General features: G+C 52.0%; 1 protein-coding gene across 1 annotated transcript in view; it reads left to right on the plus strand.

The window, feature by feature from the left end:
* Nucleotides 1-16,092, plus strand: part of nectin3a (nectin cell adhesion molecule 3a) — a 29,431-nt gene that overhangs the window by 12,397 nt on the left and 942 nt on the right. Inside the window, exons 2-5 of the mRNA XM_019867270.1 lie at nucleotides 6,468-6,815; nucleotides 9,934-10,233; nucleotides 12,077-12,202; nucleotides 13,509-13,713. Coding sequence (XP_019722829.1) covers nucleotides 6,468-6,815; nucleotides 9,934-10,233; nucleotides 12,077-12,202; nucleotides 13,509-13,713 — 979 coding nt within the window. The remainder of the gene's footprint in view (nucleotides 1-6,467; nucleotides 6,816-9,933; nucleotides 10,234-12,076; nucleotides 12,203-13,508; nucleotides 13,714-16,092) is intronic.

Below are 16,092 nucleotides of genomic sequence, written 5' to 3' on the forward strand. Positions count from 1 at the left end.
CTGACTCGGCACATCCGCGGCGGGGCTTGTGTACGCGCCGCTCTTGAATTCGACCAACGACAACACCGCAGTGATCCGAGCATCGGCCGTTACTTTTAGAAAGGGGAGGAGGGCAAAGCCTGACTCATAAAAGGAAGAAAAAAAACCCAGCAGGGAGTTAACCGAAGGAAGTACCTGGAAACCATTTGTTCTCTCTTTACATGGACGTCCCGCAGAAATGTCAAATGTAGTGCCCACGCCCTCCCCCCCTTTTTTTTTGTCTTTGAATCAGAACTCAGCAATGCAGGATATTAGCATCTGCGCTTTCATGCAGCGATCCCGCAATCGCATGACGTGGATCAGAACACCTGGTGTGGACTTTTATTTATTTTTTTATTCCTGACCTCTGACCGTAGCAGTCGTCAACGAGACCCCCCCCCCCCCCCATGTCGTTTGAGCGGGGCAGAGTGATCGACGATGATCATTTTTAACCTGGATTGTGCAAAGCGTCTGTCGAAAATCTTTTCGACAAGGTGGACTGCTTGGAAGGGAGACGGAAGTGCGGCTTGAATTTGAACAGGTTAACTTCGCTAAACTGGCTGGCGCTTGGATTGCTGGCACAAATGGATTGCCTGGAAGTCAAATGTTAGTCCTTGGACTGCCTAAAGTCCCGAGCGGGCTCTCCTTTTGGCTTTGACTCCTCCCACCAAACCCATTTTTCTCTTGGGAATGTTTTTACTCTGCCGTGAAGCGTTTTTGAACATTTGACATCGCCAGAAAAAGGTCGCTGACACTTTTCGTTTGACCGCGTGCTGGTCGGGCTTGCGAGCACAAAGTGTGAGTGTCATTCATCTTTTGCGGAACAGGCTGACAGTCGAGTGCTGAGAAAAACGAAGGGGCAAAAAACCCCGCCCACACACACACACACACACACACACAAAAAAATGTCAGCAAACGCGCTCTGACCAGGCGGGATAATACCAGTGTGGCGCCACATTTAACCAACGACCAACGTCCGCCTTTTGCTGGGCGGCTTCACTTCCTCCCTGTGAGACATTGATTGCTCGTTTCTGCTTTTCGCATGACCTTAAAACATTTTTATGGGGGGGGAAACAAGAGCAAGTGAAATGCTGTCTATGAACCAGCGGAAAACTGCAACGTTCCCACCGGTCTAAGTGAGAGCGGAGCCTTTTTTTTTTTTTTTAAACCTGCTTATTACCGTCCTGCCCCCACCCTCCAAACAAAACAAATATGACGTGAGATGTGCCCCGCCACTTAATAAAAGGACGTCGTCCTGGCGGTCAGATCTAAAAAAAAAAAAAAAATTAAGACGAACACTGGAGTGATTTGAAAGGAAAACAGTGTTATGGACTTTTTTTTTTTTTTAAGATAGACTGATTTCTTTTTGGCCGTCATCTCGGACTGAGAAGAACGATCGCGCGACAGCGGGCGACCAACGAGTTGTCTTCCAATCGTGTCAAGAGAACCCGAGTTGAGTGATCCGTAGCATTGCATCAACGTCCCCGCAAGGACGGTTTCCAAGTTGTTCAGTGGGCAAATTTGAGGAGCGAATCCCCCCCCCCCACCCCCAAGAGCACGGAGCCCTTTGCGCGCCTTTGTCCTTGTGTAAAAAGGTGGAAAGCAACAAACCCGCAGTAGCGCGGACCTTGACCACACCTCGAAATTTCGGGAAAGGCTGAGCGGCACACGGCCTCCCGTCCGCCGTGCCTTTATCATCGCCAATATTTGTGCAGGGGGACAAGAACATGAGTGGAATCAAGCCCCTTCCTTCCTCGCATTGTGACCTGGTGAGGGCAGACAAATAAAGGGGGGACGGCCTTTTAAGAAGCGAGGCCGGTGGGCCTCTTCCAATGGCACTTTTTTCTTTACAAAGACCCCCCCCCCAACCCCCTCCAAAAATAACAATAAAATAAAATAAAAACGGTGCTCATTGGACGCCAGACTGTTATTGGTGTTTGCGGCGACACAAAAAAATTTCCCAACTCGGTGTGCAAGAGGGGTGCGGAAGCCTTTTCCGAAGAAACGTCAAGAGAGCGTGGCATTTTGTGCCGACAAAGCGGGACAATTCCGTCCGTCACTTGGTCGCAAGGATGCTTTTCCCTCCGCCTTCAGTTTCAGAGGCAAGCTTGCCTGCACGGATCACGTGACGACGGCCGATGTCGGAGCTTGCATTAATGCTTTGGCGAAAATGAACAAAATAACTACACTTGAAAAAAAAACCCCATAAAAATAACATTTTTTTTCCTTTTAAAGAGAGAATTACCTGAAAGCGACATTTTACGTCGATAAAACTAGCAGGAGCTAAAACTGAGAACGGCAAAAAAATGTTCTTTGTCCATGAACTTTGGAGATTGATTTTTCCAACATCTTAGCTTTGCTGGGACTCGTCCCAAAGTCAAAAGAGAATGACAAGAACTTGCGCTGAACCAGTCCTGAAACGTCCTCATTTGAGAACGCCTCCTTGGAAGCATCTGAAGGCGGCGTGCGCATCCTGGATCAGAACCACAGCAGCCCAGGAATCCCCTCCAACGGAGCTGTAAGAGTGGGCTTCCACACGAGCCTGCGCGCACGCCCCTTCCACACGAACACTGAGCCTCATTATGCCTTGAGCGGCGACGCCCCCTTGAAAATGAGGAGGCAGGAAAGGAGCGCCGGGCCGCGGCTCGGCTCGGCTTGGGCCGAGCCGGGTTTCTTGCGTGCTTCGCAGCAGCAAACCTCCCGGGGGGGGGTTGCTGATGACTTTGGATGCTGTATAGCGTTCACACTCTTGCTTATTTACCAGCCCGGCATGGGATTTGGGATTTGTTTTTTTTTTCCCACACCCACAAAAAAAAAAGATTTGGGGTTGTTTTTTGTCTTTTTTTTTACCGTTTTTATTTTTGGGCGGAAAAGCAGATGACTTTGCAGAGTAAATGTCAACCTCGTCATTGGTGGGAGTAGTAGTAGTAGTAGCAGCTTTATTGTCACGATCATGATTCTTATTTGAAGCAGTAGCTCGGCCGTGTTCATGTTTCTGCGAGTCCTAAAACTACTTTTCCTCCTGCCCAGATCCGACATTCCTGATCGGTGAGCTTTTTAAATCAATCCCTCATGACCGTCGTCTAGCCGCGCGATTGCATTACAGCAACAGGGACAGCGCTGTCTTTTGTCCTACGTACGCTGGCCGACCTGACGGCGCGGCTCTCCGTCCGGATGACACGCCCCTCCGGGGAGGCGCGCGCCGGCCGCGGGTGGGCGGCGAGTCTGTCGGCGGCGTCGGCCCACGTGGAATGTTTGAGACGCTTTTCCAGGCCGCCAGGAGGAAGGTTTTGATTTACCCTTTGCCGCGGCAGCTTGTCACAATTAGTGACGTCAGGAGGGAAAGAAACAAATAGTGAAGCGTTTCTTCAAAGCGAGCGCAGCCTTCCCATGAGTTCATCCTTTCTCGCGGAGCGCCAACAAAGCGGGCAAAAGTGCAGCCCGTTCCTCTTTGGGGGCGTTTTGTCGACCGCTACGCCGGCGCGGCGTACGAGGCTCTTGGGACGAACGAGGCGGCTCAGATCCGGCCACCCCGCAAACAATCATTTGAAAGAAGGCCTTCAAAACTAACCTTTGGGGGAGAGGTTGTGTCGAGCGGACGCACAGAAACGTCGTCACGCTTGAGCACTGAGCCACATGCGGCCGTTGACTGTACTCGAGCAGACGAGCAAGGCAGGCGGCCTCTTGTCACTCTTGTGCTTGACCCCGAGCCGTCCTGGAAAATGTCAACTTGTTTAGGGCCGAGCCCTAAGATGCCCCCAGTCCGTAATTGCCTGCCTGACCGCAAAATGAAGCCAATTGTAACCTCCGCGGTTTCCCCGGACTGCAGCCAGCCACCTTGTTAACTTTGTTTAGCATCGAAATTGTAGCAGTCGGCGGGAAGCCGAGGAACAGATTTTGAGCAAACTTGATGTCATCTTTTGACACTACAAAATAAGCCTCTGTTGTGTTTTTTTGTGTGTGTGTGTGTGTGTGTGTGTGTGTGTGTGTGTGTGTGTGTGTGTGTGTGTGTTTGGGGGGGGGATTTGCATCTTCCCCTAGCTGTTTGGCGAGAAGCCCCTTTACAAGATTTTACTTTTTGGAAGTCATGGGTGAATGAATGAACCCCCCAATGTGTTTACTTGGTTGTACTTTCTGTGTACATATTTTGTCAAGGGGGGGGGGGGGTTTGAAACACCGCACATGGAGAATTTCCCAAGCAGTGTTTTGGCCAATACTTCTCCGGCGGTCGTCGGTACCGGTCGTGCCAACTTTCCCCCAAAGCTCACACTTCCTCCACGTCGGTATCCCACGTTGAGGCCATCTGTCTCTCCTCCCTTCCGAATGGTCAGGGTGGAGTCGGCCGCGCGCACCCCGCCCTGTGTTTATGTACACGCTCCCCACCGACGCTTACGCTCAAGCAAACAGCACATGGCGCGCACGCCGGCTCTCGTTTCTCGGTGCCTGAAAGCCGACACCCGCGCCGAGTGGTACAGTAGCAGTTGGGCTCCAAGTCTGCGGACATCGATCAGCGCCGTTAGTTTACCGCGTCATCTCTTGGAACGATCCAAATGCGCGCAGTCGCGTCATCTCTTGGAACGATCCACAGTCAGTCAAAACATATGGAGACCAGCAGTGAAATGATTTGGGGGGGGACGTTTGTCAGGAAACAAAGAAACAGAAGTGGATCGGCGTCACTCGCCTGCCATTTGTCAACAAAAACATTGACGTGTTTTTTTTTTTTTTTTTGCAATCCAATATAGTTTCCTTTTACAGTAGATTGGCCTTTTGTGTCTTGTTTTTGAGTGTTTGAGCTCATCCCTTTGTCCCTTTTGAACAAAAGATGATGTATGTTGTTTGTTTTATATTTAGCACTGGTTTGGTCATGCTAGCTTTCGCCTTCCCACCAACTTTTTGTGGTCTAATGACTAATTTGGCTTCTCTGTGACTGTTGTGTGCATTGAGTATATTGGTTCATGTCATGTGGCAAGAAATGACGATGTAGCTCCTTGTGTTAGCTTCTCATGCTGGCCGCTAGCAAGCTAGCTGTATGCTTGTCACTTGTCAACAGACTTTTGTTTTTTAGGCTTTGGAGTTATTAGGTCAAAAATCCCCCTTTTACATGGAGTGAGTGTCGGGGTTGTGTGAGGGGGGTTGGGTGGAAAAAACAAATGAGGAAAGCGTATTAGAGCACAGCTGGCAAGTTGATATCGGAACACACACCAAATTGCAGTCAAAGAAAATGTCTGCCTCTCACACACTTGGGCCTTATTTTGGACAAGGGAAAGCTTGTGTAGTGTGTGCGTGTTTTTGTAATGAGGGAAATTACAGAGGACGCGACAGCGCACAGGGGAGCCTTGGCCTCGCGCGATAGCATTGCTGCGGCTAACCGCTCGCGTCAGAGCCAAGGACCCGAAATACCAGCCGGTGGGCCACTTTTCTACGTTTCGCTCGGCGCGCATTTCCGAGACGCGCGCACGGCAGATTGATGGCTCCCAAATATGACGAACTCTGCATCGTAAACATGTCAACAGAGCTCAAAACAGAGCCGAGAAAAAAATACCGAGTGTGTCGTTAAATGATTGACTTGACAAGCGGCTGAAATTCTTGAGTTGGATTTAATGAGCTTGTAGTGTTTGAGTCAGTCTAAATCACAGTTGGGAAGTACAAGCTGAATGCCACTACGATGTTGACACAGAGAAACTCCGAAGCGGGATGAGTATAAAGGGGGAAGGTTGGATTTGTTGCCATAAAGAGTTGGCTGAGGGTAAGGGCCGCCGCACATGGAGCAAAAGCGGACTGAACTGGCGCACAAGCCAGCAATCGCCGGCCACCGGTTACGCCGCAGTTCAAATTTTGAATCCACGATGTGCGGCTGCGCAACGTCGCAGATAACATGACAAATCTCCAGGGCACATGAACTTTCACGACTTCCCCAACATTTCTACTTTTTAAGCGTTAGCAAGACCCGAGACGGCATTTCCGGATTGTTAACAGACTTTATTTTACATCTATTTTTTTCAGACAAGGTACTAAAGTGCCTCTCGTCAACGTTGCCGTGCATTTGAGTTTGCCTTGCGGGTGAGGGTCGACATGAAACGAGTGATGATGTAAAATTATGTTAGTGGCTAGCTAGAAAGGTTAGCCATATACTTGTTGCCAGGATTTCATCTTGGTTCATTCCTGTTTTAGCTTTTTCGTTTGCTGGGTTTCAATTTTCTACTTTGGACCAATTTGACTTTGATTTTGCACCGTTTTTGTGACTCTTATTGTGCGTTTGAAGTTGTCTGGCCGTGACGTTGGGCAAGAAAGGAATAAAGATGGAGATGGCTACGTGTGGGGTAGGAATTGTGTCTGCCGGGCTTCCTCGGTTGCAAAAATGAAGCAAAAATGTGTCTCGGGTGTTTTCTTGTAAGGGCGGCATCGAGAAAAATGTGGCCCAACCTTTGAGAGTTTATTTCTTCACGCAGGCGTGAGCGGCAACCTGGTGGCGGCCCCCGCGAAAGTGGACGCGGTGCTGGGCAAGACGATCACGCTGGGCTGCCATATCCAGATGATGCCCAACCTCACGCTCATCCAGACCTCGTGGGAGCGCCAACTCCCCTCCGGCCGGGAGGTGCTGGCCGTCTACCACGTGCGCCACGGCACGCACATCTCCCCCGAGTTCGCCCATCGCGTCTCCTTCGTTTCCACCACGGATCGAGATGTCAGCATCTCCATGAAGGGTGTGGACCTTGCAGACAAGGGCTCGTACACCTGCAAGGTGTCCACTTTCCCGCTGGGGAATGACCAAGCGTCGACGGACGTCAATGTATTGGGTAAGGATACCGATGATTGGATCGACTCGATTTTTCCGTTAGCTTCATGTTAAGTAGGGGCCATTAAGGCCGTTGCTCATCGTGGCTCGCCTGTGTCCGTCCGTGCGGATGAAATTTCTTCCCTCTCAAGACAACATAAAACGAGAGGAGCCGCTGCGGGTGTCCGCGCCGCCATCAAAAGAGAGTTAAAAAAAAAAAAGTTGAGGCTATCGTTCTATTGGACCAATGGTTGCAACTTCCATGACATCACCGCCGGAAAGAAAACGTCACGAGTCTGGAGAAGAGATAGAAACGATCCGTTTCTCTGACGCAATTCGCAATTTCGGGGTACAGTTTCATTTGTTTTGTGAGCACGCTTGTAAGGCAACACACGCGTAGGCCGACTCATTTTCACCTTGAAACAAACACGCATGTCATTCATCCGTGCCGCGCGCGTGTCTGTCGTCCTTTGGCCTCGGCAAGAAAACCCTCAAAACGTTTGAATTGTGAACAGACGTTGGCAAGGGCGTATCGAATTTCCCCAGTGCCCTGGCTTTGGTGGTGTCCAAACCAAACTCCGGCACTGACACCAGTGCCCCAGTTGGCACGGAACCCGAGCATCCAGTACAAAGGGCCCGGCCCGTCCAAGCACCCAGACAATGACGGCGACAACTCGACACATGGCTTGGATCAGACACACGACGCAAGCTCTGGAGCGCGGAATCGCGGCGAGAGGGCAAAGCCAAAAATGTGTGCCGAAAGGACGAGAGATACGATGGCAAAAGATGAGAATGACCTTTTGCCGGAAGCACGGCGACGCGCCGAAGGCCAGCTGCATCAAACCGGACGCCGCGCTTCTACAGCACGCCGCTGTGACAAGTCGAGCAACCGCGGGAGTTTCTCGTCCGCTGATGAGACGCAGACGACCGCCTACCCGGCCGGTCTCGGCATCCCTTTTAAATTTGTCTGCTCACTCGTTTGGCCAACAATGCGGCTTTTATTTATTTAGTTCTTTTTTGCCGAGTCAGAAAAGCTGGAACTCGGCTGCGCGTCGAGATTTGCTGACTCACGGAAAAAGCCGGAGCTCAGGCAGTTGGCGCGTCAATGCTCAACTGCGCACCGGCTCGGATGGGGAAAGGACGTCATGTGTTGCGCGTGCGCGCCTCTAGGCCAAGGAGCCATCCGGCTCAATGAATTCAGAAGACGAGACTCCGAATTCGTGACGACAACGTTTGAGAGTCTGATGTTTGTTCGCTACAAAACCCGAAATGGTTGTGAAGGTATTTACGCGATTCACTTGAGTAAAAAGTACAGAGGCAGCCCATCACTCCCTCGCGTCACGGTTGAGAAAGGGTTCAACAATACCATCCCATCACTTATTGAACGGTACTTGGGGGCGGGGGGGATGCTTGGCAAGTTGGTTCTTTTTGGTCCGTTTCGTTGGAATAATCCAAAAATAAAGAACGACCACAAAGACTAGAAAGCACAGATCGATTTTCTTCTGTAAGGAATTACAAAGTACAATCATCTCAGTCAAGTCCAGATGCCGGAAATTGTGAGCAATGCAATGATTGACAGCTCATCGATGATCAATCATCGTGTTTGGAAAACAACGATCGGCGCTTTGCCTACTTTGCCACATATTACAGACCAAAGCCAACGGCGGACCGCTCGCTACTTCTCTACGTTCCGCACCATTCATTTGTATTTATTTTGGCGGATTTGTGAACTAATTGGCAATGCAAGAATGGTGAGGTTTTTTTTTTTTGTTGTTTTTGTTGTTGTTTTTCTTTTTGCGTAGTTGCTGACTTGCTACCACTGCTGTGTGAGAGCTTTGAATGTTTGGCTTCGCCTTTGCACCGGTCTCGTGTTAGCCGCTTCCTCCAGCTGAACGTGTCTGTCGACCAGCAAAGAGCAGCTCCTGTTTTTAGCTCGAGCCCGCTAGCAAGGAGGGGAGGGGCGCGCGCGCGCGCGCACACACACACACACACACACACACACACACACACACACACACACACACACACACACACACACACAGAGCCTGACGACTGCGGCACAAATGTGGCCTCCCTCCCCCGGCCCGGTGCAAGACACCGACGGCTATTTTTAGAGAATGGGGTGCCGGGAGATATTTTTGAAATGACTAGCGACTGGGGACGAGGGGAGCAGATGTCCCAAAGGTGATGGCCTTTTCTCGGGGATGAGGTGGTTGTGCCGCCCCCCGCCCCCCCCCCCAATCCCCCTTCTACTTTGTCTTCCAAACTGTCATCGCCTCAGTGAGTGGCACAGCTGCTTGGCCAGCCACTTGAAGAGGCACGCGTGCACGCACGATGACAACGGGGGGCCGTTTTGGTCTTGATTCTTGACCCCTTCCCGACACAAGACATCCAAGGCCCGAGTGTCTCATGTCTTAGATGATGAGGATTCTTGGGTGTTCAAAATGGAGCCGTCACTTGATGGAATATGATCTCCGTTTTGCACGAAAAGGCCTTCTTCAATCCTTTAAAGATTGGCCTTTGCCACTGGCACGAGCCACAGAATGACCAAATGAAACGGGCCGGCTTACCCGTTGTACCCTCGCCGCAAAACACTGCATGGCGAATGCGAATTTGTTTCCCAACGGTGATTGGAGAGTGCACTTCGATCAGCCGCGTTCTTTGAACTCATTGCACCGTATCAGAGTGTAGCGCGCTCCCGACACGTTGACGCAGCGTAACAACGCACGGAAGGTGAACCTTTTTCATTTCCACTAACTTCCTTCTGTTCTCTTTTGTCCCATTTTCTCTCCCGTCTACAATTGTCTCGTGGTAGCGAACGCGAAGCTGCTCTGCCTCTCAGGTCTGAGTTTGGATGTTGTTATCCTTCTCTTATGTTGTCATTTTTAAAAACGACAATTCAAACTAACAATAATTGGCCTCTTTTGTTAGTTTTTTTTGGGGTGGAGGGGGGATGCCTATATCACTTTTATGATGGTAATACCCAGGAGAAGTTCCAATCCTTTTTGACAAGTTTAATGTTCAAGATGTAAACGGGAGGAAAGGCCACGTCCGGCACGGGCCACTCACTCCATCGGCTCTTGTGATGCCCCCAATTTATTCGTGTCCTAATGGTGCAATGGTCTGCCCCGTCCGTCCAGTGGAGCCCAAGGTGTACGTGTCGGCGGGGCCCGCCGCCCTGCTGGAGGGCGAGGGCGAGTCTCTGGTGGCCACCTGCATCGCCGAGCGCGGCCTCCCCGCCGCCACCGTCTCCTGGGAGACGGAGCTGAGCGGCCGCGTGGAGACGCAGAGGCGCGAGGAGGCGGACGGCACGGCCAGCGTCAGCGTGCGCTACCTGTGGAAGCCTCGCGGCGACGCCCAGGGCAAGAACCTGACCTGCGTGGTGCGCCACCCCACGCTGGAGACCGACTTCCGCAAAGACCACACGCTCAACGTTCACTGTGAGTAGCGCCCAAAGTGCATTCCTCCTCTCTTTGAAGACCCAACGGGAGCTTAAAGTGGGAGCGCAGGCTTCTCGAGAGAAACGAATGCATTCTTCAGGTTGACCACCGGGCTGCACAGAGTCTATGCGAGTCTCACGACGGTGACAAACGGTATCGATAAAATAGAGGATGATTTAGGTGACGCAGTTTTGTGTGACGGTTGGCTCCTGAAGGCACGATAGACGGAGGTGATGCCAGAAGCGGGAGCGCGAGTGCGGTGAGCGAGGCGGGGGGGGGTGACAGGGGAGCGAGGTTAATCGAGTCACAACCAGGCTTTGCGGCTCAATAAATCATCTTGGAGGCACAAACGGGGCGTTCTCTTTTTTTTAAGTGCAAAAGAAGCACAATTTCCGCGGCGGGTGAGCCGGCCAGACGAGCCGAACCGTCCTCTTGTTGGGTCGGTGGTGGCTCGCTCGCTTGTTCTCCGGAGAAATCAAAGGGGGCAAAATATAAGGCGTGTTTGCCATCTTTTATTACAGCCGCACGTGCCGGCTTCATCCCGGAAGCGTCGCGGTCCCTCGCCCCGTTTTCTTTTTGATTTGCCGGAGTTTATTAGATATGAGCCACTTTTCCTCCTCCTGCTTGAAAGTCTTCTCCTTTGCTTTGTCTTGTTTTTGGCACATCTTCCAAACCTTTGTTTTCCGCTCATGTGTTTCTTGTAACGTAAAGCGTGCTTCACCTTCTAGAAACCCTCTATATCACTGGTCCAAACTATGGCCCGGGGGCCATTTGCGGCCCACCATCCATTTTCAGCGGCCCGCAACATGACAGCAAAAAAAATAAAATAAAAATGTCATTTGACCTGAGCCCGCAAGGTTAGTTTAAAAAAAAATAAGGGAGGTTGCCAGAAAAATAGGTGCCGTTACAAAGGAATTTGTTAATATCCCGGAGAACCTTTCTCAATGTTAATAAATAAATATTTGTGATTAAGAGAATAATGTCTCTTCAAAACACAGAGTTGAGTCAAAGAAGATTCCGTTTTTGGGGCAAAAAATGGTTTCTTCCACTTGGTGTTTTCTGGCTGATTGATGAAGACGTCACACGAATGATCCTCAGGTGCTTGTCCATCCCATCCTGCGGACTTGAGCCCCGTGGCTCGAGCACTTTTGTCACTTTGAGATGCAGTCATTCATGCCCTCGGTCACGTCTTGGCTGGATGACTGTCACGCACTTGACTTTGGAGTCAACCGATCCTCCATGAAGCGTCGCCAGTCGCTCCAGAATGCCGCTGCTGGCCTTTTGACTGCTACTCGTAAAAGGGAGCGCATCACTCCTACTCTGGCAACCCTTCACTGGCTTATGTTAGAGTTCTTTTGAAGATTTTCTTATTTGTTTTCCAATCTTGAAATGGCCCGGCCCCACCTGACCTCTCTGAGCTCCCTGCCAGGTGCCTCAGGTCTCCGGATCAGACACTATTGGAGGTACCGACAACCAAACGGAGGCTCCGAGGGGACGCAGCCTTTTGCGTTGCCGCGCCCTCTCTTCGACTTGATTTGGAGTTGGTCGGTTTTGGTGCTTTCTACTGTCTTATTCATTTCTTGTTTTCTTGTTTGTGGTTGTCTGAATTGTTTTTGCTCCATGTACGGCATTTTGTAGACAGCGGTGGTGGTTTGAAAGTGCTCGGGAAAGACACTGGAGTGTTTCTAAAAGTTGACGAATGTTAATTTCCATTTTTCTGCGTGCGGCCCTCACACCAAAAAGTTTGGACGCCCCTGCTCTACATCGCACCAGACGTGCTTCGGTCAGCATCAGCGAGCGATTGTTGCCGCTAACTTTTGTTGCGCTTTTGTTTTGCAAACAGTTGCACCGACGGTCCTCATCAAAGGGGAGAAGAAAAACTGGTACGCGGGACAAGCCGACGTGACGTTGATCTGTGACGCCCAGGCCAACCCGCCCGTCCGGGAGTATACGTGGGCCAGGTGGGTTGACCTTTTCACGACCTCATCCGTTCTCGGTGGCGTTAAGGCACCGCCGGTAAACAAAGCTCGCCGTGTTCCGTGTCATTTGACCCCGCGGGCTGCCTGTTATTGGCAAACCTTCTGACAGCTTTATGGCCGGGCTCTTGTACGTGTGTGGCCGCCTTCCGCCTGTTGGGATTTCGCAGGAGCAGCTTGCCGAGGATTTGATGCAGACAACAAAACTTACCGCGATCGCACACGTACTTGCGGCGCAGACTTTCCTGAATTTCACTTTGCTCCTCCCCGCAGTCGGCGGGTGACACCCCGAACTGGTCGCCAGCCCATCGCAGGGCACACACAGACGATCAAACATTTGCGCTCACAATCGCACCTCGGGACCATTTGGAGTGTTCCATCAACCCGCCGCGAGTGTTTTTGGAACGTGGGAGGAAACTGGACGTGGAAGTCGTGCAAACTCCACACAGGACAGGCCGGACCTCTGCACTGTGAGGTCAACGCGCGAACCAGACGGCCACTGTGCCGCCTCACGCATAATCCCTGGACATAAATGACTACTTTGTTATTTCGACAGGGCTTTGGCAGCATCTTACTGCATTTCAGAAAAAATAGGCGAGTATTTCAGCAAAGAGAAAAAACAAAACCCCACGCATCGATGACTTTGGTGCATAGCGAACCCAGAATCCGTATTCTCTGGCCGTAGTTATTCTGCTTTGACACTGCACCCACCCGTCGCGGCCCTCGTGAAGAATCCGTGTCATGAATGAGTCTCCAGAAGGCTCCTGCGTGCGACTTAAGTCCGACCTCGTGGCACTCCGCCGTCCTCTGATGTGAAAACGAGGCTCCGGCGGGAGCGGCAAAGTCTGGCCCGGTGAAACCTTATGCCCCCAAGACTCTCTAGACAAAAAGCGCTGCTCTTCGAAGCGTTTTTCCAGACTTATTTTTAGAGAGCCGGCGGGGTGTGGGGGGGGGCGTCATAAAAACGGCTGTATATCATCTCGCCTCGGCCCAAATAGTGTTTCCCGATCTCTTGCATCTGACGTCACGCGTTCTTCCGGGCGGCCGCAGCTCCAGAGGCTCCTCAGCAAATTCTTCCGTGTCATTTGAGCAAAGCAGTTAGAGTGCACAAACGGGGGCTGGGGGTGTGCGTGTCTTGGGGGGGGGGGGCAGCCGACATGACGACTCGGCATTCCGTTTTGCGGCGGAATGATTCCAAAACAAGCGACGTTTTTGCCCTCCTTTCCAGTTGCGCCACGTGGAAGAGCCCCGCCGCCTGTTGTTTGCAAACATGACAAAAATGTCTCTTGACATGTCTCTGACACATGCCGGACGGTGTTTCCGCCGTCTCCAACAGGTTTGCCTTCACACGACCGCTGACGCTCAACGACTCGGGCGTGTACCGCTGCGAAGCCACCAACGATATGGGCGTCCGCAGCTACGACTTGTCCCTCTGGGTCCAAGGTAATGTCCCGCTTCGCAGCCAGATAGATAGCCTGCTGGGGCGCGACTCGCGCGCGTGCACGTGACGCGTATGCCCGCATCGGGCCGAATGTGCCGGCGACTTAATGGACTGTCAATGAGTTCTCGTCATTGCGTTTCTTTCTGTGGCGCTTCGCACAAATAAGGAATGATCCCGTTGAAGCGATTGCACGTATGCAGACGTTGAGCGCACGTCGGAGCACTCGCACGATGCAAACGACTTGACCGTTGGTGTCGGTTCACCTGCCCCCTCAGGCCAGCCGTGCGCATAACGGCCGGGCCCGATGACGCGGATCCCAACCGGCGAGTGCTAAATCGGGAGTTTGCGCGCGCGCGCTTGCAAACGGGGGTAAAAGTGGTAGCGAGGGAGACCGGGAGCGGCTTATCGCTGTCCGCATCAAGTGAAGTTTGAAGTGATGGAATTGGAAGTGCGGGTGGAAGAGGAGAACCGACGTGAGCGAGCGGACTGAAATATCCCTCCTATAATTATGGGCAAGTCGACAACTGCCTAAAAGCCATTTTTAGGATCATTTAGCACATCTCCAACGTGCGGGACTTTGATGTCCCATCCTGCGCAACATTCTGTTCAATTTGGGAGCGCTCTCCTAGAAAAGTGCTCTGGGAAGCATCGGCCCCAATGCTCAATAAAATGACCCGGACGCAAGCAAATGTTGCTTTTCGGGGAGTCGTGTCGTACGGGATGTGCCGCGACGACTCCTTGTCAACGCCAATTTCTGGCTTTCCAGAAACGTTGACGCAAGACAACGGATTCATTCCGCCTTCGCATCCTCCTCGCCGTCATGGTTTCGCGCAAGGGTGCCGCTTTGCACCTGCCTTTCAGGCGCGCTATTTAACGACTCAATCGGCTCAGCGCGGTTCGTCTTGGGCGCGGCCGTTTTGCCTCGTACGTCGTCCGTTTGCATAAAAACACAAGTTTGGTTTTTATGCACACGGCGACTTTTAGTCAATCGGGTCCAAAGTGCAATAGCAAAATGTTGAAGAAGTCCTTTCGCCCTTGGTCAGCTTTCTCGGAGACATAACGACTTGCATTGACAGATTTGCGGGTCGGAGAGTTCTGTGAGCTCAATAAGCCGTGAAATGTTCCAATGGAACGCCGCCGAGCCATCGCGTGCGCCTGATGTGTGTCGGCGAAGGCCGCAGACCGGACCGCTCCTGGACCATCCAGATGGGCTTTTTTTTTTTTTTTTCTTCCTGATTGGGGTCGTATAACATGCCAGAGATGGATTCCGTTTGGTCGACGCGAGTGCGTCCACATCTGCGCTTCCTGCGCCGGGGCCCCGCGCGGCCACTCGGGCCGGCTCATGATTGCCGAGTCAGGGCCAGGGTGTGGATCCTGAGAACTCTCCTTTTTGTTTTCATTCCTGCGTCGCTCCTTTGTAAGCCCTCTCCAAACAAAGCAACCCCCCCCACGGAAAGCACTGTGGACGCGCCCCAAAAAAGCTGTCACGCTTCATCTGTTTACAGGCCCGAGCCAGAGTCCTCCATCGAGCGAAAGCACAGCTGACGGACATCCCGTCCAGGAAAGACTCTGCGGGCCAATTAGCTTGCCTCTCGCTTCAAATATTAAGACTCGGGGCATGCGGCCCCTTGCCTCCCCCGTATTTACCCCCCTATTGTCCCCCCCCGCTTGCTGCCTCTGTTCTAAAGCCTTGCGGTTTTTGGCCACCGGCATTTTACGCGCTAGCGGAGGCTCTTCGCCCCCACTGACTTACTCTCGGGGTCAAATTTGAGCCTTTTTGACATTTGACTGCACGAAGATAGGACAATCATTCTTTGGCCCCGACACTCCCGTTTGTTTCTTGACTTGACCTCACGTTTTCAAAGACCAGATGATTTTCAAATGTCCCTCAACCCCCGTGTATTTCCAGAGCCTTGAAAACAGCCGCCGCTGTTGACAAAGTGCCGCACGTGGAGCAAAAATAGAATTCACGCAGCAACAAACAAACGGCAGATGAATTGCGACGCACAATCCGAGAGGTCTTGTGGGGCGAGGCCATTTCAAGATTGGAAAACCAATCTGAGGATCTTCAAAAGAACTCTCAAATGAGCCGGTGAAAGGGGGGCGGTCGAGAGGCCACTGGAGACGCTTGACGGAGGATCGGCTGACTCCAGCGTCAAGTGCCTTCAAGTCGTCCAGCCGAGAGGTGACAAAGGCGTGAACGATCCACCTCACAGTGGCAATAATTGGCGCTTTGAAAGCGGACGCACGCTCCCGCTCGCTACGCGTCAGCCTCACCGCTGAGGATCACCTTTGGAGACCTGCGATAATCGGGCCTTTGCTGACTTTGATCCGAAGGGCTCGTTCCGCACCATCAAATGCGTGCGCGCACACACACACTGTCCGTCCTCTTTTTTTTTTCCTGACTTTTTTTTTCACCGTCAGCCCGTTGATTAATCTTGC

This window comes from Hippocampus comes, unplaced genomic scaffold (genome assembly GCF_001891065.2).
Source record: "Hippocampus comes isolate QL1 unplaced genomic scaffold, H_comes_QL1_v1.1 scaffold49, whole genome shotgun sequence".
Lineage (NCBI taxonomy): Eukaryota > Metazoa > Chordata > Actinopteri > Syngnathiformes > Syngnathidae > Hippocampus > Hippocampus comes.